General features: G+C 50.4%; 2 protein-coding genes across 2 annotated transcripts in view; both read right to left on the reverse strand.

Annotated features, from left to right (window-relative positions):
- CYTH1 (cytohesin 1) overlaps positions 1 to 19,836 on the reverse strand; it is a 78,694-nt gene extending 58,858 nt beyond the window's left edge. Inside the window, exon 1 of the mRNA XM_027625016.1 lies at positions 19,706 to 19,836. Within this exon, the coding sequence (XP_027480817.1) occupies positions 19,706 to 19,727 (22 nt within the window). The 5' untranslated portion in view covers positions 19,728 to 19,836. The remainder of the gene's footprint in view (positions 1 to 19,705) is intronic.
- Positions 19,837 to 19,882: 46 nt separating this feature from the next.
- On the reverse strand, positions 19,883 to 20,362 carry LOC113939839 (spidroin-1-like). Its single transcript, XM_027626469.1, has one exon. It carries the CDS (start codon positions 20,360 to 20,362, stop codon positions 19,883 to 19,885), a length of 480 nt encoding a protein of 159 aa, XP_027482270.1.
- Between the last annotated feature and the right edge of the window lie 6,186 nt (positions 20,363 to 26,548).

Here is a 26,548-nt window from a genome sequence, read left to right on the forward strand (position 1 = left end):
AGTCGGAGCCGATTCCCCGACATCTGACCCGCACACCTATGTGGACAGGTACGCTATTTCCTGGGATGGGGAGAGTTGTGTCACCTGAGTAAGACCCCCTCAGGCATCCCAGGGGGGATGACAAGTGAGCCACCAGAGCCTAAAGCTCAGAGGGCGGAGGAGGGCCAGAGACACCACCGGCTGGGGCGATCTGGGTAGCTGTGTCCTAGAAAGCTGTTGCTAAACCGGACCAGCCCAGCACTACAGCGCATTCCCGGGGAAAGTCCAGGGCTAGGTTCCTGGGAGCCCCGATCACACTGTCTCACCCATCAATACGTAAGCCCCCCTAGCTGTGTTCCTCTCAAGGACACCCGATTTACTCTATGCGGTTGATTCAATGACACTGAACTCAGGCTCAAAGGAAGCTCATCTAACACCTTCCCAGTGGGGCACAGCAGTCTGCCTGCACCACGGACACTAGCGAGCACATCGGCACTGTGCCTGGGGCTGTCATTAACAGTGAAATCGCCACCAGAAAGGGCGAAGACGCGGCTCTGAACAGGCTGCAAAGCGCCCTTGTTTACAGCACGAGAGCCGGGCCAGGAAGGCAGAACGTCACCCTGTTCCGCACATGCAGGAACCTGCTGTGGGCGATGGGCATTTTCCATGGGCCTGCACGTGCCCACAAACCACTGCGAGAGCACCGATTTCGTCCTGATTTGGGGTGACAAATAAATTTTAGTGAGCGGTCAGATTCACAAATACGGACCCCACAAATAATGAGGACGGGCTGTAGTAATGTAGGCGGCGTCAGAAGAAAGGTAGTACTTGAAACTACTGGTCATGTCCAACGGTCACTCCAAACGTTCAAGAGAGCCGATCGCCAGGGACGAGGCAGGGAGAAACATGACCTACTTCACAAATCTGCAACCCCTTCCCAGATGCTTCCAGTTAGGCAACTCCTCCAACCCCTCTCACCAGGGACAAAGCTGGTGGCGTGGTCTCTACTTTCCCTATTCCCAGGAGTTCAGAATTTGGAAGGAAAAGAAAGAAATCTGACCCACTGCTTTCTCCCACTGTAAAGGAAAGAGCTTTATCATATGCACTCCATGGTGATTTTCATAGAAATTACCTTTTAAAAGTATCGAATTGAAGTAAAGTCTCTATCATCAATTACCTGGTTTCAGAGTCATTGGGATAAATGCCGTTGCCGATGGTTAAGACAACTGGGAACTTTGCAAGCACACACATCAGTTCGTAACTTTGACCAAGTCAACATAATTAATGCCACAAACCTCACATCGATGACAAAGTGACTGTACAGATTAAAGTTTATACTGAAAATGTAAAATGCCTAATTAAATACAAAGCTATAAGTAGTGCTGTAGAACATGAAAGTTGTCTGTTTAGTCCAACATGGTCCTGCCAAAAAGTCATCTACAGTACCGGTTGGGAATTAAGGCATCCAAGAACGCATCAAGAAAAAAATGACTGCTCTCAGGGGTACCCGACCTCCCGCAAAGATTTACCCTTCCTTTCCCCAAGTCTTCAGGCGCGTGCTCGAGTGAACTAGGTGGTGACAGAGTGAGCACCCCGGAGCATGAGGCCACTGAGGCCAAGCTTCTCGCCCCACCCCAAAGGCCAACAGACAGTAAATAAAGGATCCGAGGACTGCTGGCACCCCCTTGTTAACCACATGGGTCTTATACACTGTCCTTAGGGAGTCTTGCAGGAGATCACAAACACTTAAGTAGTACTTAAATGTTAGGATGGAAAACAGCACGTAATAAGGTACTAAGTAGACTAAATAGGTAATTTACCATATGCAGTTACGAAAAGATCCATCTCCCCAACTTTAAATCACACTTAACTCCTGCCATCTAACTTATGTAGGAACATAAATCACAGATTCTTTAAAATAACCTTCAACTGACACCTTAATTCCAAATTAGATTATCTACCTACCTGGTCCTTCAAACACTCCAAACCCCTGAACAACAGAACTATTCTAAAAAGATTCTATATAAAAATCCTGGGTGGCTCAGTCAGTTAAGCATCTGCCTTCGGCTCGGGTCATGATCCCAGAGTCCTGGGATCGAGCCCTGTGTTGGGCTCCTTGCTCAGCAGGGAGTCTGCTTCTCTCTCTGTCTGCCGCTCCCCCTGCTTGTGCTCGCTTGCTCTCTCTGACAAATAAATAAAATCTTAAAAAAAAAAAATCCCTTTTAATACTAACACCCCTCCCCCATTTTTAAGAGGACTGACCACTCTGAGTGGTGGTATAATGCAGGGGGTGACAAACACCTGGCTCATGATGCCGGGGGGCCTCTCCCCTACCTACGCTCGGTGGACAGCAGAGCTCCTGCATCATGTCTCATAAATGTCGTGGACAAAAGCCATGAACCACAGAGGAGAAGCAGACAATGATGACAGGACCTTCCAGAGGGCCTCTCCACCATCTCCCCTGACTTGCACAGTGCTCTCAGGAGGATCTGCCCAGCCCCAACAATTCATAGTTGTACATTTTTGTGAGGCTCTCTCCCCAATTTTAAGTACAAAATTGTGATTTTTTTACTGCAAGAACAGGAAAAAAAAGTTTTCATTTACTATGTGACTGTTTATCATGTCACTTTTTTTTTGTAAATCCAGATTTATTTGATGCAAAATAACATATTAAAACCTTCTTTAACAGATTTGCACATTATGCTTACATTAAAAAAAGCTTTTCTCACGCTTATTTCAAAACTAGTTGCATACCATTTGTACATACCATTCCTTATTATCTCTGTTACATTTTATGTAAGATAAAACATCTTTAAGGGAAAAGAAAAATGCTGCCATATAACCCAGCCATTCCATTCACGGGTATTAACCCAAGAGAAATAAAAACATGTCTACACAAAGACTTGTACATGAATGCTCACAGCAGTTTAATTCACAGTGGCCCCAAACTGGAAGTAATCCACATGCTCATGACAGGTAAATGGATAAATAAAATGTGGTCTATGTAGATAGTGGAAATAAAATAACTCAGCAATAAAAAGGAAAGACTGGCGCTCCCAACGATGATCTCAAACACTTCATGCTGAGTGAGAGCCAGGCACAAGAGAATACACTGTATGATTCCATTAATATAAAATTCTGGGAAACGCAGACTCGTCTGTAGTGACAAAAGGCAGATCCGTGGGAGGGAGGGAGGGCTGGGCTGCAAATAGACATGAAGAGTCTTCTCAGGGCAATGAAGTGCTCTGGATCTCGACTGTAACAGTGGCTTCACAGGGGTAAAAAAAAAAAAAAAGTCATACACATCCCATCAAACCATATACTTTAAATGGATACGGTATGCCATATGCAAGTGTACCTCAGTCAAATTAGTTTTCTTAGGGGTGCCTGGGTGGCATCCAACTCTTGGTTTTGGCTCAGGTCATGATTTCAGGGTACTGGGATGGAGCCCCGTGTTGGTCTCTGAGCTTGGCGCGGAGTCTGTCTGGGATTCTCTCCCTCTCCCTCTGTCCCTGCCCCCAGCCCGCTCAGGCGCACACTCACACATATGCGCACACTGTCTAAGATAAATAAAATCTTTAAAAAAAAAAAGTTAATTTTGTTTAAAGAACTACAAGAAAAGAAAACCTGAAAAGTCTGTTGAAACAGGTAAGTGGAAATGAACGCATTCATTATTACTAAAGATATTTCAATGTCACCGCTGGTGTGTTAGATCGCCGTGGAGGCCCCACAAAGCCCTGGCGAGTGTCTGCTGGTGAGAGCCATCGGTGCCGACACTCCCCAGGCACCTGCTGCGTGCCAACCCCCCGACTAATGTCGCTGAACACCTCACCAAACCCTTCATTAGACCCTGCCGGGGAGGCAGGTATGACTGTGTCCTTGGAGAAGACAGATAATTTGCTCAAGGCACAAGACGGCCAAAGTTTTAAAAATTAAGGCTGACTGATGAAGAATCTATAAGAATGCATTTTGGAAAGAGTATTAAAAGACAAAGTAATCAAGCAAAGTTCAAGCTCCCTCTCCATCAGGGTGTCCCTGAACAGGGACTGTCTTCTCTCTCCCAACATAAAAGAATTTTATTTATTTTTAAAGATTTTACTTATTTATTTGACAGAGAGAGGAGACACAGCGAGAGCAGGAACACAAGCAGGGGGAGTGGAGAGGGAGAAGCAGACTCCCCGCTGAGCAGGGAGCCCAACTTGGGGCTCGATCCCAGGACCCTGGGATCATGACCTGAGCTGAAGGCAGACGCTTCACCGACTGAGCCACCCAGGCGCCCCTGTGTGAACTCACTTTCAAAAGTCTTTAACACATTTCGGGAACACAGATGTCTGATGCTCATCAGCTGCAAGGGGACCCAAAGTTCAACCACTGCCCCATGTCCAATAAACATGGAAGAAACGAACACTATGCCGATCCACAAAGTGGAAAGCAGATGGGTTCCCACCTTAACTTTATTCTTAAGAAGACTGGATCTGAACTTAGCAAAGAAATGAATCTTGATGAAACATATGCTATCCACAGAAACCAGCCGCTTCTACCTACCATGTGAGGGGCCTGAGAACTCTGCTCATGCCTAAATCCCAAGCCCTGTAGAACACCCAGCTCCTAGCAGGTGTTCAACAAATACCTGTTGAATAAATTAGTTAAAAATGACCTGAGGAAGAAGCTGCTACAATCTCCCCATTCTGACTTATACAGGCACTAGACAAGATCTTAGAACAGTCGAAGCTCACCCCACCAACACTGAGAGAAACAGAAAAATATTTAACCGTTCTATCAAAAAGCCAATGATTAAAAAACAATGAGGGGCGCCTGGCTGGCCCTGTTGGTGAAGCATGCGACTCTTGATCACGGGGTTGTGAGTTTGAGCCCCACATCGGGGGTAGAGCCTTACTTTCAAAAAACCAACTCAATGTTGGGAAGGTAAACTAATATAATCATACACTAGTGAGATGTCAATGTGTATGTGGCAGTTTTTGGAAAGCCATCTGACAGTACCTATGAGGAGACTAAAAATAAAAAGCTAAACTCACTGACCCAGTGATATGACTCACTGGAATCTAGCCTAAGAAAATAATCAGAAATGTGAACAACGATGTCACAGTTATCTGTTGTAAGAATAAAGTGGAAACTTCTAAATAACCAACAAGAGAGGTTAATTAATTAAAGGGTGGTGGATCCACACATGCTGTGTTTGGCAGAGGCCGGCCACCATGGGGCCTGCGCAGCCCTGCACGTCTTGCTGTCACATTTGGTTGGTCAAAGAGACCACACAGCACAACTTGCTGGCTCCCAGGGGCGCAGGTCCGGCTTGTCTGCTGCTTGCTACAAAAGGTGCTTGGTCCTTGGCTTCTCAAGTGCAGACTGCCCCAATCCCAGCATGGCCATCATCAGGGCCCCTCACGTCCCCCCATGGGACCTGGGTCGGGGAGGCAGCACTCCCGGGCTGTCCTGCTGTGTGCTGTGCTCCGTGCCATCAACTGTCTCACTTCCGGCCCCTGTGAAGCTGCGGCAAGCCAGCCAGCCTGCCCGTCCTCCCCTCTGGAGGCCTGCTGTCCACTGTGAGCATGGGCCCTGCCCTGACAGATGCCCCTCAAGAATTGTCCATATACAAATTTTAATGGCAGAGAAAAATACATGTTTTCTTTCTTTTCTTTCTTTTTTTTTCTTTTTTTTAGGAAGCTACAAAACATTCTATGTAACAACTGGAACTCATTTTTAGGTTTATTTTTTAATCCTGTATTTCCCCAAAAGGACTTAGGTGGGTCGACACGCAGGAATATGCACAGAATAAAAAAAGACTGCAAGCAAATTACACCAAAATGTACACAGTAACGGGTCGGTGGGAGTTCATTACACTCTTCCCTCTACTTTTTGTACATTGTTGAAATTCTCCATTAATAATAGTTTTTCAAAGTCTGCCCAAGTGGTGAAGGAAGCACACATACAATTACGGCTAACCTAGCAGGCCGCCTAAAGCCGCCGAGTTTCAGACTAACGCCCAAGAGCCCGAGCAGGGAGAAAGCTGTGGGAAGACGCTTCTGGCAAAAGGTGACTGGGCCTCAGTTCTGCAAGCTCCTGGGCCTGGCCAGCCAGTCCCAAGGGGGACAGGGGAAGGACGCTTTTAGGCCACATCCCCAGCCGGACAGACTGGAGCTCTACGATGGCGTCAGTCCAGGGGCTGCCTAGCAACAGAGCAACACAAAGGGAAGGTGTCTCTGAAAGGAACAGAACTAAAACCACACAGACACTTGGGGAACCTGAGGTGGGGAGGCAGCCAAACTTGGTAACTGTAACAAAGGAGTAAACAAACCCAAGCTTGGTGTGTGTTTCTTCGGATTTTCTTCTTCTTCTTTGATCTGCTGAGCCTCTTAAAAACCTCTGCTTGAAAGCTCAAAACCCTCTAAGGGGAATTTTAAATGGCCTAAAGCAAAACCACATCAATTAGAGGGTTACAGTTGGAGATGCAGTGAACACTCAGCCAGCACTCCTCACAATCCTGGACACATGACGACACACAACTCCTCACATTGTCATTTCACACAACCAATGTGGGAAATGACAAGCTCCACCTCTGGCACACCAGCCCAAGTCAGGGCCTGGCCACATGGCCCCGGGGTGGGGTTGAGGGGGGGGCAGCAGTGTGAAGTTCCTGAGGAAGGGGCTCTTCTACATCTGAGCTCCTCAAATTTGGGAACTTTGAAAGTGTGTGTGTGTGTGTGTGTGTGTGTGTGTGTATTCTTCCATTTGTTCCCGGATCCTACCCTGGAGGATCCCAATTCGGTAGGTATAGCCAGAGTAGGGCCCCAGAAAAAACTGATTTTTTTTTTAAGATTTTATTTATTTTTGACAGAGAGAGAGTGTGTAAAGGCAGGGGCAGTGGCAGAGGGAGAAGGAGAAGCAGACTCCCTGCTGAGCAGGGAGCCCAATGCGGGGCTCGATCCCAGGACCCTGAGATCATGACCTGAGCCGAAGGCAGACGCTCAACCATCTGAGCCACCCAGGTGCCCCAAAAAACTGATTTCTTAAAAAAAAAACTCACCCAAGTGATTCTGCAGATTAGCCTGGTATGGGAACCACCATGCTAATCCCAATTTACTACATTACAAACTTCAGATAGCTTAAACAAACCACTTCTGTATGTTTATCTTCCTAGGACACTTGACTACTCCCAACTATAAAAGGTCTCCTCCAGCTGGGGGTGCCTGGCTGGCTCAGTTGGAGGAGCGTGCAACTCTTGATCTCAGGGTCATGAGTTCGAGCCCCACGCTGGGTACAGAGATTACTTAAAAAAAAAAATAAAACTTAAAAAAAAAAAAAAAGGTGTCCATCTGGAACATGGTTATTTTTACAAGTTTGGATGTCTAAAAGCCAAAAATTCAGGAAATATTTAATCCATTTTTTTAGACCACTGATGTTTCAACCCTGGCCTCTTATCCAAATAGTTAGGATTTTACAGTTTAACAAAGAATGCAGTGACATTGTACTCGTTTAAATGCTTTCTCCTAAGACAAACAAAAATCCCACTATCCCACGACTGTTAAGACTTTTAAACAGAACTAAAAAGTAATTCTACACACAAAGCACTACGTGCCTACCTTTTTAAAAGTTAGACAGATACCAAATAAGTCTGATGGCATCACTTCTTAAAATCAAACCCATCCCAATACAAGCATTATTAAGCCATCATCATTTTCCTGACCGTCAAGGAGACCAGAGGCTATTCGACTTTTCTCGGCACCTTCCATGCTCACCTGTGAAACTCAGGGAGCCGCGCTCACCCATTCTGCCTCCCCCGCTGCCCTGTCCACGGTCCACAGTTCTGTTCTGGGGTCGGGGTTTGCCTTGAATCCTTATAAAGGTGACTGACGTTATCTCTGCACATATAAATGTGAACTGATAAAATACATATTTAATAAACAGGATACGTAACAAGCAACCTTTTTTTTCACTCAGCATCACATGGCCATTTTTTAAAGAGGAGCCTGATATTCTGTAACAAACATATGACAGCGTGCTGAAGCATCTCCTTCCTGATGGGACAGTTAGCGCCCCCCAGGTTCTGACTCCCAGAGCCACACTGTGGCTCACATCCATGCTCACGCGTCAAACCGTCCTGAGAGTCCCAGTTACTGCACGTGCCACCAAGTCTCACGGGGACTGTTTCCTTCAGTCCCGCAGCTCCAGGCTGAAATCAGGTGAGCTGACCTTGGGGATAATACACAGAACGAAAATCGTGCAAACGTCCTAGGGCCTATAAAAACCCCTTTAAAAATCAAAACTGACTTCTAATTATGTACTTTTCTCCAGCAATTGAGTTTTCAATATAAAGATGTGTTATTTTTGTAATTTTTTAAAGTAGAAGTTTCAATTCCTCTTAGTAGAGTGCTATAAATACATTTATGTGTTTAAGAAAATGGGAGCTTAAGAAAGAACAGTAATATTTAGCCAAAAATTCGGTTTTGTATCCCTGAAATCTATTGGGGGTGGAAAATAAACCAAATGAGCCCTTACCATGAGTCTGTGGAAGAGAAACAGCACCTAGCCTGCTTCCTCCACACAAGGAGATGTCCATCGTGTGACTCGAGGAAAAGGCAGAGGTCTGGGAAAATAATCCCCAAATCATGTCATGCCAACATCTCCATCTAGAACAGTGAACTCCTTTTTCCTACCGAGCACCATTGTTCAGGGATGCTTCCATTACCTGAAACCAGGAAAAATTCTCCTCACTCTCAAAGAAAGTACAGAAACATTCCTAAGAACTGGCAGCAATAACACAGCCTCCCAACTGAAGACGTTCTTTGTTCTGGTAGTCTGATGACAAACAGGGCTGCTGAGGAGCAGAAACAGGGTGGACGGGTCCAAGTGTGCTGCTGCTTCACGCACACTCTGCTCTACCTTTGAATTAGGAATGCACTCTAGAGCCAGAAATGCTTTACCACGACGAGACAAAGTCTGTAGCAGTACCATAACCCTTACTGTCCACGTGGAAGGACGAAACTGCCCAGGACAAGAGCAGTAGGGTGGATGTGGCTGGCAGAACAACGGCCCCAAAGATGTCCACATCCTAATCCCTAGAACGAGTGGATCTGCTCAATTACGTGGCAAAGAGGAACTGATGCAGATGGAATGAAAGTGGCTAATCAGCTGCCCCAGAGGTGGGGAGATTTCCTGGGTCATCTGGCGGGTCCCATGGAATCACCAGTGTCTCATATGGAGGAGGAGGAGGAGGCAGGAGACTCTGTCAAAGCGATGAGACACGAGACGGGGCTTAGCGGCAACTGCAGGCTTTGAAGATGGGAGGAAGGGGTCAGGAGCCGCGGGATGCAGGCGGCCTCCAGAAGGTGAAAAGGGCAGGGAAAGAACCTCTCCAGGAGGCTCCAGAGGGATCCAGCCCTGCTGACACCTTGGTTTTAGCCTATGAGACCCATTCCACACTTGTGACCCCTGGAACAATAACATAATAAATTTGTATTGTTTAAAGCCAATAAATTTGTGATCATTTGAACAGTAGCCACAGGAAGAGAATACAGTGCAGCTACTCCTTCCATCTCTCTTTGGTACTGAGGGCGTATGTTAAGTCAGAGCCGCTTCCTACCATTTGCTTTCTGATTTGTTAATTATAAAAAAAAAAAAATCAACAACCTATGTCTCCTCCTTCTCAGACATTTGTCAAACACCTTAACACTTCCCAGAAGAAAGTGAGCTCACACCACAAATCACCTCACTGGGGAATATATCAGCCCCTCTTTTTTTTTTTTTTTTTTTTAAAGATTCCACCTATTTATATGACACAGAGAGACACAGCAAGAAAGGGAACACAAGCAGGGGGAGTGGGAGAGGGAGACGCAGGCTTCCCGCTGAGCAGGGAGCCTGATGTGGGACTCGATCCCAGGACCCCGGGACCATGACCCGAGCTGAAGGCAGCTGCCTAACAACTGAGCCACCCAGGCGCCCCTGTATCAGCCCCTCTTAAAGAATTTCTCTGCCACACGCATCTTTCAAGAAGAAAATAATCCTATATTTCATCTAAATGTTCCTTTTTTAAGATTTGTACTGAATCTCTGAATGCATAAAAAGCGTCTCTATAACCCTCGCAGCAACTCAGTAGTGAGGAGCTTCCCACCTGATTATTGCCATGCCCAGTGGTGGCAGGAACCGAGCCCCCAAATGAAGCCCAGAACAACCGAAGAACGAAATGGGACACCTTACGTGTGCGGTAAAAGGGCTACATTCGAGTTGCAACTGCAACTCACAGGCAGACACGAGCAACGTCAATGGCCATCATGTTCCTGTCAAACACAGACGGGGAGCTGGAGGACGGCCTGAGCGGTTCCCTCAACAAACTCCTACGAAGAGCCTACAAAGTACCAGGCCCGGTGCTGGGCATGCGGGCCGCGGCCCATCACAAAGCTGGAGGAGACCAGGCACGCGCAGCAAACAGGACTGGTAGCAGGCGACGAGCCATGGGGGGTGAGCATGGGGAGGGGCGTGCAGGAGGTCTAAGGAGCTGGGCAACCTGGGCAGGTCTCCCCCGGGGGGAGTGGGAACTGGGGCCAAGGCCCGTGGGCAAGAGCATTAACCATGAGGACGTCAGGGCAGAAGGTATCCTGGGCCCAGGCAACAGCCAGAGAAAGGCCCCAGTGGGGGACAGTGTCAGGTGCCTCCCAGCGAGTGGGCTGAGCAGGAAACCTGGAGATCTATGAGGGGTGGGACCTCGGGGTGAGGGAGAAGGGGGGGGCTCTCTGAGGTCAGCAGACGCGGAGGAGCCCCCCTGTGCGCACCACGGACACAGCCAGAGGGTGTGTTTTCTAGAGTTAGACCACAAAGTCTAGGGTGGAATCCCTATTTCTGTTGGGTTATTATAAATCCAGAAAATAATCTTCCAATTATAATCCTAAGAATCTTTTCAGAATTTCATTTCCTCCATGCTTTGTCTGGACACAGAGGGAAATCACTAAGGTCTTTGTCAAGTTACTGAACAGAGTGAAGGAGGCCCCCCTTTCACATCAGGACAAGTCATGGAGAGAAGGAAGAATGGCCTGGGGAGGAAGCATGCCTGACAAGGCCACCACGACCCCCAGAGGCCGGACTCCCAGGAGACGGCCCAGGACACCATGGAGCTGTGCGCCAATCCGTCACTGTCGTGTACGGCCCTGACACGAGAGTGAGGGGCCCCAGGTGGAAGCCAGGAGGCGCGCCCCAGGCCCCCTGGTATCCTGAACCACAGTCCCCCTGCAGGAGCTTCCACAGCTGGCCCGCAAGAGCCACTGCACGAAACCTGGTTTCAGAACTCCTCCAAACACAGCAATAAATCGGTGTCCTCACTGCACGAAGCTTAGGAACCTAGGCCTCCAAGTCTGTTTCTGAAGCTGCAGAGCTGAAGTCCTGAATCAGAATCCTCGGTGACCCCACCAGGGACTGTCGTCCTGATGAGGCCCGGTGCAAAAACGAGCCTCTCCTCTGACCGCAGACAAGGCTGCAAGGCCAGTGCTGGGCGGCAAGACGCTGGAAGATACTCTGTCACTCCCCGGAAGAAACACTACTCTTCCGCAGTGCTCTCCCATGTCACTGCTGAATTTTGTTTTCCAAGAGCCTGTTACGTTGTCACCACAAAGGGTGAAAAGGCGAGGCAGTGGCGGGACAAGGCCCCTGCGATTGGCTGAGGTCTGCAAGGGGCAGGATTACCAACCTTAACCTTTACCTGCTTGCCGGTATTTCGCAAGAGATGCCGGCTGCCCAACCGCCATGTGAGCTCTGCTCCAGGGGATCCTCGGAGGTCAGGCTGGGACACTCCCGTTGGCACCACAAGCAAGCCCGGTCCACCAGGAGCCCTGGGAGGGAACACTGGCCTCCAAGCCAACACTACCCCGCAGATGAAGGAGGAAGGACGGCCTCTCCGGTGCAATCCTACAAACCCCTCAGATTTCCACCCTAAAGCTAACAATGGGCTCTTTCCATCTAAATCTGCTTCATAATCCCCAACACACGTTTTAACCACAACACTATCCAAACTGTACCAGGACACAGAGCTCTGCACCCCCCAATTCCAGGAGAAAAGACGGGAAGTTTAGAAAGCTTCTGAGAAGCATATAAGGTACAGAAAAGGAGAAAAGGGATCTGAAACAACAGGCAACCAGGAGCAGGTGGTACAGCAGAAGCGACTTGGCATCAGCGAATGTGGTTTCCAGTGGCGGACCAGCCCTGAGCAAGGGCGCCTCACACACCCAGTGACCCCCGACACCGTCCCTCACCTGTGCACGGACGGGGCTGCCGACCACTGCTGTGCTCTGGAACGCTCTCATCGCATCTGACCCCAGAGTCAGGTGTCTTCCCCCAAAGCAGCTCTCACCCAAAAACAAAGTGAAAACTGGATCGCCCCAGGCGCCCACGGCATTTGCTCACATCTCGTCAGAGCACCTGTCGCATATTCTTGCAATTTTTCAACATGTCAACTCCCCTACACTAAGAGCTTCCTGAAGGCAGGCCTGTATCTTAAAATCCAAGCAAACACCCTGACACCGAGAAGATAATGAAAAAGAGGCTGAGCAGGCAGATGGATGGATGTGTTGCTGGAAAACAGTCCAGACAGCAAAGAAGAGAATGCAATCAGCTGTTCCTTCAAGCCTGGATAACCGGGGTGATAGGTAATGGTAATAAAAGTTTAAAAAAAAAAAAAGAAAGAAAGAGAAGGGAGGTCTTGGGGGAGGGCTGGGCCGGAGAGGCAGGAGAACACCTCCAGACGGGCGGAATTTGAGATGGCGACGGGAAGTCAAGGGGACCATCCAAGCAGCTGAAAATGCAAAACTACAGCTAGAACTCCAAACATCCTCCTTTCTGTCAGCAGGACTGTCGGAAGCCGTGTGTGGAGCAGCGCAGAGCTTCAAGGACCTTAAGCTAAGAGGTGCCCACACTCACGTGGTCTGGCAGCTGCCGGCTTCAACAGCCCCAGACAGAGCGAACGTGAGCCCGGTCCTGCCTGAGCTTCACAGCGTGCCGTGCATGAGTCCTGTAATTCAACACTGGCTTGGAAGAGTTTTCAAAATGTTTATTAAAAAGAGTCTGTAGGGGCGCCTGGGTGGCTCCGTCGGTGGAGCATGTGACTCTTGATCTTGGGGTTGTGAGTTTGAGCCCCACGCTGGGCACAGCACTCACTTAAAAAAAATTATAACAAGAGTCTACAAAGACATACAGTATCCCCGAATTAAAGCAAGTCTCTCCATTCCACATTACCTCATAGCTGCTGCCCTCTCTGCCCACCAACAATCCATTCATCTGAAGGAGTAATATGTACGCTTGCCTGCAAGGCCTCCTTTTCAGACATGGCTCTGCCCCGCCCTTTAACGGGGAGCAAGACGCCATGCCCAGGACAGCACCCTTGGCCCTCTTCTCGGTCAGCGTAAGATCTCCTCACTTCCCTGGGCTCCACTCCCACTCATGTGCTGTGTAGTAAGTTCTTGGGTTCCAGCGACAAATCCAACTGTCTAAATGGACCTCTCTCAAGGGATGGTCTCTAACCTCCCCCCGCCCCCCCGAGCTCCGCTCACTGTGTCCAAAACTAAGCACCTGCGTTTAACTGGAGACCCTCCCCAAGCAGTCACCTGAGACAGCAACCTGGCATCATCTGGAACCCTGCTGATCTCCCACAATGCTCTGTCTCTCCCAAACCCTGGTAATCAATCCCATGCTTTTAGGTCCTTGACGTGTCTTGTAGTTACTGCCCTTTGGCCCACTCCTGCTGCCTCCATCAGGCCCTCCTCCCCCAGCCCGCCAGGACGGTTGCAACGGCTCCCTGAGGGTCTCCCCACTGCCCACGGGAACCACACCAGACAGTGGGATCTTTCTCAAATGCAAAATAATCATCATGAAATACCCCAGTCCAACCCCCTAGGCTCCTCGTGGCGGAGATCAGTCCTTGGTGACACACAGAAGCCCTCCATGACTCTGTGCTCCTCCCTAGAGCCTGTCTCTGGCCTCCCAACCTCCAGGCACAGAGAACCACTCAGCTCCCCAGGGAGCCAGGTCCCCTTCCCTGCTGACCCTGGCTCGCTCCCGCTGCTTGAAATGTATTGCTCCGCCACATGCACCCAGTTAGCACCAACTCAGCTTCCAAACTCCAGTTCTAGCAACCGTCCTCTGTCCAGTCCGGTTCCGCCCCAACTCCAGGCAGGACTACTCCCCCTGCTTACCTAGGGTTTTCACGTACACACTTGCCACATCCACTCTGACCCTCACACTCACAGCCTGCCGCCACCCCTGTCCTCCAGGCTCAAAGCATCCCCGACAACAGGGGCCGTGTGGTGCAGAGTGGCGGCGGACGCCTGTTGACCCCACAGACACACCGCCTGCCAACAGCAAGCCCACAGCAGCGCTACTGAAGATGAACAGGTTTTTAACAGCATCACACCAATTCCATCGTTCATACCCAACGGTCATAATTACAATGTGGACTGTAACAATGCCAGAGAAAGGCACTCTTCTGAAAGAGAAACCCTGAAGACTCAAAAAAGAAAAAAAAAGTGAAAAACAGGAAAAGACTCAGATAAGGAAGGTCATGTCCTGACCCTTGTTACGGGAGCCAGGCGGCACAGAAAGCACCTCATAACCACCTCACCGTCACAAAAAAAGAGACACATTGTCACACCATCCTGGATAACAACGAGTAACAAAAATCCCCTACACAGCCTTCCACCCATCTTACGTTTTTTTAGTCAATGCAAAGAGAGAGGCAAAACAACATTACCAGCAGTTTCAGAGGATGTGGGACTCACTTCTTGAACATTTCTAAATAATTTTCCACCTCCTCCATGCCTCTATTATTGCAACTGAAACTAAGCAACAATAATTAGAGAGACAATCAAGAAGCAGTGTGGCAACAAAGCCAACGGACAGGTTCAGGCAAAGTACTCTTCTTCAGGAGCCCACTGTCCAAGCCTTTCAGGTGGGAGGGTGAGCAGGAAAGGGGCGGACAGGCCTTTGGGCGGGGGGTGGACTCCAAGATGAAGCTCCAACCTATGCCTCACTGTCCAGAGCCACACACACACACACACACACACACACACACACACACACGCCTCCTCCCCAGCCAAGTGACCTATATGTGTGCTCTCAACCTTGAAACCAGAAGGCACTCTCCTTCTAGTTCTTTCTATAGAACTACCTGATCTTGAATGCATGAAACACATAAGAAATCATCTATTTGGCAAGACTGTTTTTGATTGGTATGTGGGTCATTTAGAAAGGAGAAGGTATGAGCCTTAAGATCCCATAGACTGACCCATTTATCAGTATAACCCAGACCAGCAAGAGCTATCTAACTCACAATTTCTCCTCTAAAGGAAACATTTGTATTTGGCCAGAAGTCAATATATGGGTTGAGAGATCATCAATCTTTAATCGAAAAATTAAAGAGACATAAACAGGTGACTACTACAATTGGTCAAAATCTCACTCCAACCCCAGTCAGACTGAATATATATTTTCCCCATGCTGAAAGTATCAGAGTGAGAAAAACAGTCACTTGATTTGTTCGAGGCCATAAAAAAAAAAAAAAAAAGAGTTAATCGCAGTCAAGTAAATAAAGAAACCAACATCCCACATGTTCATGTGGCAGGTCCATAATACACAAATAGGCAAAAGAAATTTTTTTCAACCTAGCTGGTGATCAATAGATTTAATGAGGTGCCATTTTGTAACCATTAGGTTGGTTTAAAAAAAAAAAAAAAAAAGCTTTCAAATGCAAATCCTCACCAGTGGCAGAGCCACAGTGATACTCAAGTGTGTAACCCCATACATGGCCAGGAACAGGGTAAATTGGTACAGCCCTTTTGGAGAGCAAATTGGCACCATGCATCAAGAATTCTAAAAATGTTTATCCCCTCTGACATGTTAATATCACCCCTGGAACTCTACCTTAAAGACCACAAAATGTATAATTATGGTAACCTTATGTTCCAGATTTTCTAAGAAAACCCTGACTTCATAATTGTATTCTTTTCCATAAAAACAAATCACTAAGTGTATAACTAAATTCGAGAACAACGAAAGACATCAATATCACTGAAGAACAAGGAAAATTGGTTTGGCATCTGGTCAAACATGTACAGAAGAGTGTTCTTGTTTCTGTTTGGGATGGAAAGCTGAAGACAAAAACGCACTCACTGAATATTAACTTTTGCCACATGGAACCTGGTTCAGTCTATTATTCCCTCAACAGCTGCTGAGCTGCTTCTATTGGGTACCAGGCCCCATGCTTGTTCTGGAAGCACAAGGATGAAACGGCCCATCTCCCCTGCACACAGTAGGCTCCCACTCATCGGGCTCCCGCTCACCATCCAACAGCAGCAACCGTGCCCACCACCGCCCAGGACTCATTTCATCTTTGGATGGCGGAAGTCGTGCCCTGGCTAAGATAAGATCTCCACGCCTTCACAGAGAAGCATACTTCTTAAAGGCCAATTCTCCCTCGTGTCCACACGAGGGATAAGTCTGAAGCTCATCAAAAGCGAGAGGAGTAGAAACTGTGTTTGAGAAGTAAAGGCCATAAATGGCACTGTAGGTTCGGAGATCTTAAGAACCTACGCTCAGAAATTTGGTGATCTTGTCAGAGTTGTGATGCAGAATCGTCACCACTAACACTGTCACTGTCACTACCGATGGCCCTGCCCATCTCTACCTCACAGCCTGTCTGTCCTAAGAGAGGTGGACGACACATGCGCACCCTCTGGGGCAGCAATTCCTGGGGTCAGAACCTTTTGAGAAGCGAGCTACAGAACCTCCAAATAGGCACATTCACAAAACCTTCCCCATACAACTTCAGAAGGGCTCCAGAGACCCATGACGAGGCAGTCTACGGGTTAAAAATATCGGCTCAAGTTCAGAAGTCACCAAGAGGAGTGGTCACGGAGTCTTTTCTTGGGCAAGGTACCCTATTAAGGCAAAAATACCTCTTCCTTCTGCAAAAAGAACTGTGAAGTCCAGAAGAATGGTGACCTAAGAAGATTATATGAGTCTTTAAAAAAAAAAAAAAAGTCCCAATTATTTCACAGCATTTAGAAAGACACCGGGGGCGGGGCACAAAGGTCAACCAGCCACAAGCAATAGGAACATCTTTCTTCAAATGTCAATTAAGTTTCTAGAAAATCACTAATTCCACATTTTTCAAAGATAATTAAGCTTGAAAAGGATTCGTGTCGCAGTCCAGTCTGTCCCGCCACACAGGCGGTGCGAAGCACGTTGTACCTTTCTAGGGGGTTAAGAACCTCTGATTTAACAATTTGGTATTACAAGGGAGTGTCTACAGGAGGAAGGGGTTCCGAATTCAACGGTGCAGTCACCGGCTTGACGGAACACCAAAGAGTCTGCGGTCAAGAAAGGCTGTTGTGTTGGTTTTTGAAATTCTCTGTAAGGGAACAGGAAAACTCTAAAACTCATCCTCTTTCTTTAGCATATTATAAATGAGCTCTGTTCCAAAAGTTTTTTAGGCCAAAATGGCAGGCAGGAAATCACAATCATCTCCCCAAAGACACAGGGTTCAGAAGGTCCTAGGCTACCTCACGGCACAACAGAGGTTCTAGCTTCGGAGGGAGTGGCTGGGCAGGCGTTCCATGTGTTTGAGGAGTCTGCAGCACGCAGTTGCTTTTGAAATGTGTTACACGAATAGCTGTCTTATGCCTCAAGGTAGATTCACTGTAAAACCTAACGGACAGCTCTGGAGACTAAGGGAAACCCTAAAGAACTGAGAAACTTATTCTTCATAGGACCATCTTAAGCTATTAGGTACTTTCTGTGTGGTGAATGCTGAGTAGGGAGCCTTTCTCAATTCAACCTTCTTAGTTCCTCCAAAATACAAAGAAGATGACATTTTTAACTGTATAAGGGGGAAGAATAAACTTCTTTCTCATCTTTATGTGTGGTCAGCAGAATATCAGCCCCCAAAGATGTCCATGACCTAATCTCCAGAACTCTATGTTACCCTATGTGGCCAAAGTGGGAATACCCCTGCAGAGCTAAGGTTGTTTCGCTGGATCATCCTGGTGGGTCCAATGTAATCACAAGGGTCCTAATAAGAAGCAGCAGAGGTCAGAGAGAAACAGAAGGGGGTACCTGCTGGCTTTGAAGATGGAAGGTGGCCCAGCCACAGAATTAAGGTGGCCTCTAGAAGGTGAAAAAGGCAAGGAAATGGATACTCCCCTAGAACCCCCAAAAGTAACGCAGCCCTGCAAACACCTTAAGCCCAGTGAGACCACATTTGGACTCCTGACCTCCAAAACTATATGATCATAAATTTATATGCTGTTTTGAGCCACTGAGTTTATGCTAATCTGTTACAGCTGCCTTGGGACGCGAATGCACCCGCTTCTATTTACCCCTTCCAAGTACAAATTCATGTCGTGCCTGTTGGCAAAGCGGTCACTGTATTAAAAGCAACCAGACCAAGAGCTTCCTGCCTCGCCTGGTGGGTACAAACACTAGCAGAGGGCAAGAAGAAAGTGTGGCAGGACCCTGGGGTCGACAGATTAAATGGCAAGAGGAGACAGACAAAATAGGCAAAGCTGGATGAGGCTTCTCCTGTGCAGAAAGAGGTAGGGAGGGGATGAAAACCCTCTGGGACCAGCCCGGAGGTGTTTTATTTTGTTGGTGGTGGTTTTTTTTCAATCACAGAAGGAAAGCACAGAGGCCTTTACTTGGCAGGTAACTAGGGGACAGCTGAGGGTGGCCATCCCTAAGGCGCTCTGCACTTCAGGCTGCCAGTGGGTCTTGAGGGCAGCTGCACACTCCCCGGTGCACAGCTCAGGGTCAAGTTGCAGGTCACAAAGCCACCTCTTCCCCGTCCACAGCTCCACAATGACTTACTTGTGCATGAAAAGAAGAACTAAGACCTGCCTCAGTGAATACGCCAGGAAGGGATCCACGGAGCCACACCAGCGCGTTAAACTCTGCCGTAGCCTAGGCTGCTCCCAACCCGCAGAAGGTCACCCCTTGTTCGAGCTGCCATTCTCAAACTCCTCATGAACACAATGTTAATAAATTAACTAAAAGCATTTCAAAATAACCTTTGGCGAGCCCTGCAGTTTTGAGCGCTTGGAGGGACGAACGTCCTGGCTGACGGCCACCAGTTTTGGGGATAAGGTGAGCAGGACGCGGGGTTCGGGAACTGTCAAGTGGGACGCTCTGCAGGGTGATGAGCACCCGCGGGAACGCAAACTTGGGTGTCCCCGACGCGTGGCCGGGCGGTGGCGGGGGGGGGGGGACCGGAACCGCTCGCCGGGGAGACGGCGGCCGGCAACGGGGCCAGCGCCCGCCCGACGGCGCCCGGGTGCCCACAGCTCAGCCGCCGCCCCGCCGCCGGGGAAGCCCGTGCGCTTCGGGGTGGCCCGCCGTGCGTGCTCCTGGCTCACAAACAAAGACGCGGACCCGGCACACAACTTGCAGACCCCACCGAGGCCCGAAACTAGGGGGCCGCGGACGGAGCCGCAGGGCGCTCGGGCGGCACCGCGCGACCCCCGGCCCCCGCCCCGTCCGGCCCCCGGCCCGCGGCCCCGATCCCCGCCGCCCCGGTTCCCGGCCCCGGCCCCCGGCCCCAGCCGGCCGCCCTGGGCTCGCGTCCCGCACCGCCGGCCCCGCGAAACGCCAGTCGCCCGAGCCAGACAGGCGCCCGGGCGGACACGGCAGGAAGCGCGGGAGGGGGCGCCCGCACCGCACCGCCGCGGGCCGTACTGACCGTAGCTGTCGTCCTCCTCCATGGTGCCGGCGCCGGGCTGTGCGCCGGGTCCCGCCGCTCGCCCCTCACGTCCCGCCGCGCCTGGCCCCGCGCGCCTCCGCCCGGCTCCGAGCCCCGCCCCCGGCCCCAGCCGCCGCCGCCGCCGCCGCCGCCTCCGCCTCCGCCGCTGCCGGCCCCTCACCACCCGCGGGGCGCCCCGCCCGCCGCCCGCCGCCCGCGCGCGCCCCGGCACGCGGCCGCCGCCCGCACGCGCCTGCGCACGCGCGCCCGCCTGGGCCCCGCCCCCTGGGCCGGAGGCCCCGCCCGCCGCCCACGCGCGCGCACCTCCCGGCACGCCGCCAACCCCAGGCCCGCGCCCGCGCCCGCGCGCCCGCGTGGGACCCGCCCCCGAGGCCCGAGGCCCCGCCCCCCGCCCACGCGCGCGCACCTCCGGGCACGCCGCCAACTCCAGGACCGCGCCTGCGCACGTGCGCCCGCCCGGGCCCCGCCCCCCGGCCCCGAGGCCCCGCCCCGCCCGCCTCCGCGGGCCCCGCCCGTTTCGGGTTTCGCAAGGGCAGCGCGGCGGGCCAACCGGCAGGAGGCCTCCCACAGGCCCAAGGTCGCGTCTGGCCACTGAAGGGCAGGGTGGTCCTCGCTGACGTCAGCCTCGAAGGTCATGTCGGCCCCAGCTCCCCAGGGAGGGCCCTGTCCTTGGCCAGAGGCCTCAGAGCATTTGAATTCATTTACTTCTGTAATCTAAACCTCAGCCCCGTGAGTGTCTTGACTTCACTGCTTTTATGCATCCCTTTATGAGTCCCCTGAATTTTCTTGGATCAAGTTTCAAAGGGAGGCACCTCATCTCCCAGCATTTCAGGATTTTCGTGGCCCTGATTCATCATCCCTGAATCCACACGTTTCTAGACTGTTCTCTGCATGTTTTATTTGCCTGCGCTATGGGCTTACCAGTCCCCCTGCCACTGGTGCAGCGAGCTCCCTTTCCCGAGCTAGGGCAGCAGCTCTGCACCTGGAGATCGGAGGCCTCTGCTATCCAGGTGCTGCACTCCTTAACAGCTACCTGCTTGCATCAGCCAGTGAGGGGGCGACGAACTGGAAAGACCCTTGCAGGACAGCCTGTCCTGAGAGCTCTCAGACGAAGAAGCTGAAGCCTAAGGAGGTCCAGGGGCCGGGGCCACACAGAGAGCTGAGGCAGGACCGGGCAGTGCGCCCTCTCCCGGACTCTCCCAGTGTTACCATGCTAAACTCCACCCACGGGACTGCGTTCCTACCTGGCCTTTTAAAGTAATTGCTCAAAAGACAGCAAAAAAAAAAAAAAAAAAAAAAATACAAGGGATCAAGTGAGACACTAAGAAATCTGGAGGCTGTTTTCTCTGTGACAAAAAGGAAAATCCCAGTGATGCAGGATGAGAGCCCCAGAACCCACAAGCTCCCCTTCCAATGACTCGTGACTCCCCACCCGTACACAGAGCGCGACCTCAGGAATTCCGTGGAGATCCACAGACTCTGCAGCTTGAGATCGGTCACAAAAGGAGGTGAAGGTGAAGGACTCGTCCTGTGGGCCTTTCCGTCCCCAGTCCAGTGCTGTCTTGGCTGACTTCCCTGCTGGAAGCGTTCCTTCCTGAGTGTGCCAGTTTGTCCACAACGGTAGCTCACAACTTTTATGGACGGTTTTAGCATCTTTTAATCCCCAGTGCACTACCTTGTACTTGTCCACTTTAAAACACTCACTGATAGAAACAGATGCTGTGTAGATGTGTTGCTTTGTGGAAAACAATTTTTCTGGAAGGATACGCAGAAAAACTTGGTGGGGATAAACTGGGAGAAAGGGAGTTTGCGACCCACTTTTCATTCCGTATTTACTTTGTCACGGGCTTTCTGTGCTGTCTGGTTGTTTTAAAACATGTGAATGTATTTTTGTTGTTGATTTAGAAAAAGAAAGAAAAATGCCACTTTTCTAGCCACTCCAGACGCACAAGCTCTTTCCTGCTTCGGTGCTCGCCATAAAAATTACGAGAGCCTCCGGGCGCCTGGGGGGCTCAGTCGGCGAAGCGTCTGCCTTCGGCTCGGGGCATGGTCCCGGGCGCCTGGGATCCAGTCCAACGTCAGGCTCAGCAGGGAGTCCGCTTCTCCCTCTGCCCTTCACCCTGCTCATGCTTTCTCTCTCAAATAAATAAATAAAATATTTTATTTTTATTTTTTTAGAAATAAAATCTTCTTTAAAGTATTTATAAAAAAAATTACAAGGGGGCGCCTGGGTGGCTCAGTTGGTTAAGCGACTGCCTTCGGCTCAGGTCATGATCCTGGAGTCCCGAGATCGAGTCCCGCATCGGTCTCCTGCTCAGCAGGGAGTCTGCTTCTCCCTCTGACCCTCTTCCCTCTCGTGCTCTCTATCTCTCATTCTCTCTCTCTCAAATAAATAAATAAAATCTTTAAAAAAAAAATTACAAGAGCCTGGGGCGCCTGGGGGGCTCAGTCAGTTAAGCGGCTGCCTTCGGCTCGGGTCATGATCCCAGGGTCCTGGGATCGAGCCCCGCATCGAGCTCCCTGCTAGGCGGAGAGCCTGCTTCTCCCTCTCCCTCCGCCTGCTGCTCCCCTTGCTTGTGCTCTCTCTCTCTCTGTGTCAAATAAATGAGTAAAATCTTTAAAAAAAATTACAAGAGCCTCAGTTGAAAGGGACTTCAGGATCATTCATCTCACAGCCTCACAAGTCCCTCACGGTGAGCAGACCCCGAGACACCGACCACAGCGGGCTGGACCTGGGGCTGCTGGAGGAGAGCTCAGCCCAGGCCTTGGCAAAGTCCCTAAAAGCTGACAGGGCCTCTCTTGGAATATCTCCATCAGGGGGAGGTGTGACCCCTCTCGGCAGCCCGTTTCATTACTGGCCAACCCTAAAGTATGCCTCCCAGGACTTCTCAATTGTTCTAGGCAACAAAGAAAAGTAATTTCCTCTTGAAAAACGAATCAATGAGGAAACTCTGTGCTTTTATTTCGGATTTGCTTCTGATTAGCCTTGTGACCTGGGCGAAGAGCTCAAGCCTCCGGACCTTTTCCTGCACACAAAAGGCAGCCTCTGCCCGTAAAATGCCCGTAAAATCCAGGCTTCCGCCCAGAACTGATCTCTGAAGTGTTAGATCTGCCCTGGTCTTCCACTCAACTTCTACACAGCTAAAGGGAATTTCTGTTGGACAAGATGGATTTCAACACATCAGCCTCAAGAACCCTAATCTTTACATCCTGTTGGGGGTACGGCTCTGGCCCACTCTTCTAAGAAAATTGCTCATTCACAAACATTCCTCTTAATTTCACAAACTGACCAACCCAGCCTTCGGTGTCTCCCTAAAATCTAAGAAGATGGTCTCTATTTCCTTAGGCACATCCCCCATGTGCTTCTTTCAAATAATTCCAGAAATGAGACGCTTCTCTTGTATAAATTGCTATCTTTCTCCTCAAAGGATGGTTCTAGTGGATTTATGAGCTTAATCTCCACTGATTTCACCAGATGGTCTAGTTTCATAGGGGACATTACAGCAGAGGGTCATATTTTGGCCCCAGCGTGTTCATGTCCTGTGTGTGTGTGTGTGTGTGTGTGTGTGTGTGCAGTGATCCGGCTGCATTTCGTTTGTGTTGGCCTGGACTTCGATGCTTTCAGAGTCAACTGGCTTTGACCAGGTGATCTCCCTTCACCCTAGTGGAGTGCTGAGACTCTCCCTGCCATCTGCCCCCTCCTGGTTGTTCCCCTACCATGATCTAGGCCAGAGTCACCAGGAGATTCAAGGCATTTTCCAGCTGGCTTTCTTCCCCTAACAGGTGTCCCTTGCCACCTGAACTCTTGCTCAGTGACCAAAGCTCAGGAAGAAAAGCCATTCGGATGACAGGTTGATTCTCACTATCAACACCAAAACTGTTATCTGAACTCCCAAACCTAGCACCTTAGGGTAGTGAGGGGTACTGCTGTGAATGTTAATTACTGCGATTAGCATAGTACTTGACGGTTGACAAGTTCCTTTACCTTACCTGGTTCAATTACAGGTCCTGACTCCCAATGCCTGAGAATCCAGTCCTTATTAGATGAAGATAGAATACAATTTTTAAAAATCAGCGTCTATCACATGTAACAAGGATAGTGTTTTTTTTTTGGTTGTGGGTGAACATAGGCAAGGATGTAACAGGTACTTCTGACTTGGAGTCATGGTCAGAAACACTCCATTAGATGACATTCGTGACTCAGAGGGATCGCTTAGATGTCATCCCTGTACCACAGATTTGGAAACTGAGGCTCACAGAGGTTGCAGTGCATGGTGGGAGCCACCGTGTCCGGCTTCGATGGCTACCTGTGTCTTCAGCCCCTGGAGAGGACAGAGCTGAAGGCAGGGAGAGCCGGGAGCAACGGTCCCCCGTGGACGATCTGGGACCCCCTCCAGTCTGCCGGTTCTAACCCAGCCCACCTCCCCACGTCGCTGTTTCTCCCGAAAACCTTGGATATGCCATTTCCCTGTGGTCTGTCATCCTCAGCCGTTGGTCCACTAACAACTTTTTAAAATTGGTGCTTCTCTCCCACCATCCCTGCCTTAACACAATAATCTCAAAAATTAGAATTATGGGGGCGCCTGGGGCGTCGTTAAGCGTCTGCCTTCGGCTCAAGTCGTGGTCCCAGGGTCCTGGGATCGAGCCCCGCGTCGGGCTCCCTGCTCCACGGGAAGCCTGCTTCTCCCTCTCCCACTCCCCCTGCTTGTGTTCCCTCTCTCGCTGTGTCTCTATCAAATAAATAAATAAAATCCCTTTAAAAAAATTAGAATTATGAAGGAAGGTTTTTAAGCAAAAAAAATTTTTTTTCTTGTATTTATACTGTGGTTTTTCAAACTTCTTCAAAAACAATGTGTTCTCCCTCTCCGTCTGCAGCTCCCCCTGCTCGTGCTCTTGCTCTCGCTCTCTCTCAAACGGATGAATAAAATCTTAAAAAAAAAAAAGCAACCAACAGTGAGCGGGCAGAACAGTGTTGAGACCGGCATCGATCTAGCGTCCTCGACAGACACAAGGCGGAGAGCCAAGCGGCCAGCCCCGGAGCCTTGCCCGGCTCCCCAAGTCTGCTCTTGGGGGAGGCGGTGCACAGGGGGAGAAAGGGTGCCTCACACACGGGAGAGACCATGAAACAGATCGCTCACGCAGGCCGAGACTGGGGCATTGTCTTGCTTTGAAAACCCCCACATTTTATTTTGCTAAAGCTTGCAATTTCTTCTGGGTGAATGGCACTTAAAATCTGTGTGTAATGGAACTGGATTGTATCCAGCTGTCACTAACGCCTCCCGTGCCGCCCAAAAGAGAGCTGGCCACAGGCCACGCGATTCAAGCTCCCACTTCAAATGGGGGGCTGCTGCTCCTGTTCCCACCAGACTCTGCCCGAATGATTTCACTTGTGACACAAAGGGGACTTGGACTGGGGCTTGGGCTCAGGGAAGGGCCACGTGGCCAAGAAGTGGTGCATGCAGCATGTCAAGCCAGTGACGGCCATGGAGGATGGGCTGCCCGCTTGCCCAGTGGAGGCCACAGTCATCAAGGACACTTCCTCAAGTGACTTTCCCAGGGCACTCACCTGACAAGGATTTCCTGGGCCCTGCTGGAGACAGTGACCGCCACTTCCCGCCGACCGGAAGCACCTAACGGCAGCCACGTGAGACAGGACACAGAGGCACACATGTGAAAGGGGAGGAAAAAGGGCATTCAACCCAGATCACTTCTAAGACCGTAAGAGCAAAAGAGCACATTTTAGGCATCCCAGCTGTTAGCAGGGGCAGATGAAGGTGGATGCATTCCACATTTAACAACACAGCTGGGAAAAAGTCACTCATTTAAATTATTCCCTATACACCTGAATTCCCTATACACCTGTCAGTTAAAATCTGGCCCAGCAACGGCCAGGGGCCACCTACATACCTGGGACCTGCCTGAGGGACAGCACTTCTGTGACAGTGAGCCACGAGTGAGTCTGACCCAGACTGACTCCTCTGTGAGTCTTTAAAGCAGGAACACCACACAGCAGCTGATCCTCGAGGAAAGCCAGGAGGAGACTGCATTCAGAGTAAGCACGCCCAACCTGGGGCCCCAAGCAGAGGCCCATTTCCTGGGCTCCCGAATGCTTTCTGCTGCCCAGAGGCCCTTCGGGCAGGTGCGGTCTACAGGACTACATACGGGAGCCTGTTAACTGACAGGGGTGGGAAACCTTTGTGGGGAGTGATTGCCTAGAGTTTCCGGTCCTGAAAGATTGTCCTGCGCCCAGGAGAGCAGAGCGGGAAGCAGGTCCGCTGGAGGTCGAGCTGGTCTTTGATTATGGGGGGCCGGGACAAAGTGGTGACGACTCAAACAGAAAGCCAGGCGGCGGTGGGGTCAGGAAGTTGGGTGGGGAGAACAGGTGTTCTCCGCAGGGGGCGGGCCTGCCTAGTGGTGTCTGCGGAGTATTTGGGACAGAGTATTTGAGTATTTGAGACTCTTGTTGCTGGCGTGGGGGTGGGGGGTGATGGGAGGGAGGTGCGCAGGGTGGTGGCCACGTTTCTGGCTTTGGCAACGGGGTAGGCAGTGGGCCCCCAGCCATGGCGGGACACACTAAGAGGACTCAAATAAATGGTGAGCCACGAACTTGCCAGTAGGATACCCAGGCAAAGCAGTTCAGCAGATTACAGTGCTCAGGCAGTGAGATGTATTGATCGGAGTTGACGGATATTGATGGAGTTGACCACGAGAAAGGAGCAGAGAGCAAGCTCGGGCTTGGCTGAGGGAGACAGTGGCTGGGGGCGGGGGGCACAGAGACAAGGGGCTTTTATAGGATGGCAGACACGTGAACATTGTCATGAG

Source organism: Zalophus californianus, chromosome 16 (assembly GCF_009762305.2).
Source record: "Zalophus californianus isolate mZalCal1 chromosome 16, mZalCal1.pri.v2, whole genome shotgun sequence".
Lineage (NCBI taxonomy): Eukaryota > Metazoa > Chordata > Mammalia > Carnivora > Otariidae > Zalophus > Zalophus californianus.

Bases quoted from the DNA above. Each gene is read 5' to 3' on its own strand.
- LOC113939839 (XM_027626469.1), bottom strand. From the start codon at position 20,362: ATGACCTTCGAGGCTGACGTCAGCGAGGACCACCCTGCCCTTCAGTGG.